We start from the raw sequence: 3,622 nt of genomic DNA, 5'->3' as shown, positions 1-3,622 counted from the left end.
ACTTATATACAAGTTGTATTCACAATATCTAACAATTCGATAGTTGCCGAAAGAACAAGATGTACCAAATCGTTGGTAGAATAAATATCGCGTATCTTTCTTCTAATTTTTACATATGTATTAATTTAAAAATATACCATATAAATAGTCCAAATAAAATTACAAACCATATGTCGGTCGATATTCTAAAAAAACTATGACTTATTTGTTTAGTAATGTCACTTAGATTTCCTAATACTTAATGATAACTTCATGAGAATGCCTTCATAGGGAACAACCAACCGGAATTCGTACTTGCAAAAAAATAAATCTTGATTTTTGCAAGTACGAATTCCAGTCGGTCGTTCTCCATGTCAAATACGGTGTAGTACCGACCAATAAATACATCGCCCAAAATCCACTGTATACCATCAGGTAGATAAACATCTTGGAAGGCGGGCACACAAAGATCTATCTCGTCTTCTGTGATCTATGAGACATTAAATATGGCATGATATTTCTATATTCTAAAAACAATTTAAACCTTTATATAATAATATTCTTTACCTTCAAGATATAATCTTGACCAGTGAGTCGTAACGTCTTACCACCTATGACGAAATTGATATCGGGCAAATTAGAAATCTCGTCGCACTTCACCTTTAAACAAAAATCAATGTTAGTAATCCATATTAATAATCCGAACTTATCAAACATTTATTAATTTATTTTAATAATTTAATTAAAATAATTGTGAAAGCTTTCATTAACGAAAAGGATCTATTATTTACTGTACCATTATTAACACCGATCTCTCTGTAAAGAGCTTTGATAGCCGCCGGTGGTCCACTTATCACAGAAGCGCCCGTGTCGATGATAGCTTGACAGCCTTCCCAGCAAGAGATGTAATTTTTTACTTGAATCCTACAGTGGGATTACCAATTAGCTGACATATATATAATCCGTGGTTGACATACGTATAATTTAAAAAAGAAACTACATACTTATCCATTTTAAACTGCCAGTATTTTTTGTGGAAAACATTCACAAACGTAAACTCGCCCTCGTAATGGGAAGGATCGATGCCACCCAATATCAGTTCACCGCCGAACACGCCCGTGACATTTCTGTATAGGTTGTATATTTTTTACATTGTTTATACATTTGCATTTTACATTGCATGGAAAGACAAAGTATGTAATTAAAAAATAGTATTAAACAAACGTGATGCACACGGAAAGATACATACCGATTTAGATAGAAGCTAAAAATTTGTTGGGACACCATCTCTCGATTAATCATGTTTCGGAAAACAGAAGGATTATTAAAGCGAGATAAGGCTGGATAACCCATCCCCAGAACGCCGTCGCATTGTGCAGAGTCCCAGAAACTTGTCGAGAAATTGTGCGCTACTCCGAATGTCTGATAGGATGAAACCTTAAGGCCAGCAATCTGCGAAACGTTGATATTATTAATAAAGTATAACTGCGCGCGTTTTTTTCGGAGAATAATAGCAATATGTGTTCCTTAGAAAACTTTCATAAATTATGACTATAATTAGAATTAAGTCGGACCATTTATTTGACGATGACTTACAATTATTACGTCGATAGACAAGGACTGCAACATACGGCCATGTTTTTTGTAATCATTAAGATAAAATGCATCATTCTGTGATATATTAGATATATATGTGGTGGACTTTGTATGATCATACTTATTATGGTTCACTGCAAAAAGTAATAAATATAATTAAATTAGTTAATATTGAAAAGTCTAGAAATATAAAAATTTCCCTTTATTAATCTAAATATATAACTAACAGTAGTTAAATCATCAAATATATTCAGTTAAATCATCAAATATATTTATGTTTATATCTTTGCTTTAACATGTGAGCTGTTTTGTATAAAAAATTATTTGTATGTTTAAAGTAAGTGTGCTAAATAATGTAAATAAGAGAGTATGTAAGTATGGAACTTAGCTACATAATATTTACCTTACCACTGATTCGAATCTTTGAAACGGTTGCTTTAAAGATTTTATAACTTTACTTGAAATATAAATGGAATAGATACAATTCTACAGCATTATTATTCTCTTATATTTTTACTTGACATCAATCATTAAACGAGAAAAAAGTTATTAAGATTATTTTAATACTTGAAACATTACTTTTTTTAATGCAAATAATGTACATATAGGAATAATAGAATGTCGGGAAGGTAACGATGTTATGATATACTTACAGCAAGCAGGTTGGCTGACGTTGCAGTTTTTGGATGGTACCCAGAGATCTGATGAACCAGTATCGAAAAGTACTGTAAACTTTTGCGGTGGCGTACCAATTTCGATAGTAGCGCAGTATTGAAAATTTCTCCAATTGATCAGAGGTACGGTTGCCGTATCCGAACGGAGTCGTGGGTCGTTTGTCTGGTATAACGGAATTCTTGAAGCAACATAAAAAAATTTCCGTTATATTATATGCGTATATGTATCGTATAAACGCGAATGTATGTACATATATCGTAGAACATAAATACGAATTTCAAATAATTTATTTGATCATTTTCAAGCACTTTTTATTTAAAAACTGTTAAAGCCTCAACATTTTGGCATTAAGAAATAAATGCTATCTGCATTACGCATTAGAATTTAGTTAGGTATTTTAAGTGAGATTGGTGTAATCACGAAAAGAGGATATCACACGACGCTAAACTCACTTAAAATAAGATTTTCGAAGGAATCCTCAAAGCATCTATATAGAGTGTAATTAGTTTGCTCACTTTATTCCGACTTTCAAAATGCGTTTTTCTTACAGATTTGATGCAATTATGGTATTTGAAATTGATTTATTGATAATTATTTATCGCGAATTCTGCGGCGATTCCAAGTAGTTGGAAGCGCGATCTCTGTACGGTATTATAATTCATCGTGTCGATATAAATGTGGATCGTTTTTGTATATAACGTATGTACTCACTTATACACGTCCTTATACACCTCCGCGTTGATTGACGCGAAGATGATTACCGTGATTACCGTCATTGTCACAAAAAACCGATACATATGTATCGGCTTTTTGTGACAATGACGGTAATCACGGTAATGTTTCCTGAATTTTTCGGCGACTGAAGCTACGAAAGTCAAAATTGTTTTAGGACCGTTAGAACTGCGAGTCAATCCACAACCGATACGTACAGACAAAGAACAGGCAGTCAAATTGCTTAGCGTTTCCTTATATACAAATGTGCGTATATGTCCTTGTGCTTATAAGAAGGTGGGGGCAGGAGGGCAGAAAAACAAGCGAAGCATTTCAAAGCTTTGTGTTCGAACGATATTAGAAATCGCTTCGAGATCTCGGATGGAGAAATAAAATTGAATAATCATATTTAAGCAATTCGACAATTGGCCAATGCGATTGGTCAGTTGCCGAAAATTTAAGAATTTTATCAACATAAAGAATTAATCAAATTTAACAATTTTATAAACATAAAGAATTTGTCAAATTCAAGAACTTTATCAACATAAAGAATTTTGTTAGTTTTCAAGAATTTTCTCTATTATCAAAAATATTTTGATTTCCAAGAATTTCTGGAATTTCTAAGAATTCGGGCTTTCAAATCCGGCTTGGTACAATTGTT

At 32.5% G+C, this 3,622-nt stretch overlaps 1 protein-coding gene across 1 annotated transcript; it reads right to left on the bottom strand.

Moving 5' to 3' along the window:
* Positions 1-7: 7 nt before the first annotated feature.
* LOC112453182 (lysosomal aspartic protease-like) lies at positions 8-3,483 on the bottom strand. Its single transcript, XM_025013790.1, has 8 exons — positions 2,962-3,483; positions 2,229-2,428; positions 1,576-1,709; positions 1,229-1,431; positions 984-1,106; positions 771-903; positions 547-639; positions 8-469 (listed from the first exon to the last, which is right to left on the bottom strand). The coding sequence occupies exons 1-8, from the start codon at positions 3,045-3,047 to the stop codon at positions 251-253; spliced, it is 1,191 nt and encodes a 396-aa protein (XP_024869558.1). The 5' UTR covers positions 3,048-3,483; the 3' UTR covers positions 8-250.
* Between the last annotated feature and the right edge of the window lie 139 nt (positions 3,484-3,622).

This window comes from Temnothorax curvispinosus, unplaced genomic scaffold (genome assembly GCF_003070985.1).
Source record: "Temnothorax curvispinosus isolate PA1 unplaced genomic scaffold, ASM307098v1 QBEX01004116.1, whole genome shotgun sequence".
In the NCBI taxonomy this organism is placed as follows: domain Eukaryota; kingdom Metazoa; phylum Arthropoda; class Insecta; order Hymenoptera; family Formicidae; genus Temnothorax; species Temnothorax curvispinosus.
Note: the sequence above shows the minus strand (reverse complement) of the source record. Positions and strands in the feature narration are given on the sequence as shown.

Bases quoted from the DNA above. Each gene is read 5' to 3' on its own strand.
- LOC112453182 (XM_025013790.1), bottom strand. From the start codon at position 3,047: ATGTATCGGTTTTTTGTGACAATGACGGTAATCACGGTAATCATCTTC. The intron at 2,429-2,961 runs GTGAGTACATAC...TGTTGCTTCAAG, and splicing joins GTGTATAAGGACGTGTATAA to AATTCCGTTATACCAGACAA. The intron at 1,107-1,228 runs GTATGTATCTTT...CAACCTATACAG, and splicing joins TTTAGCTTCTATCTAAATCG to AAATGTCACGGGCGTGTTCG.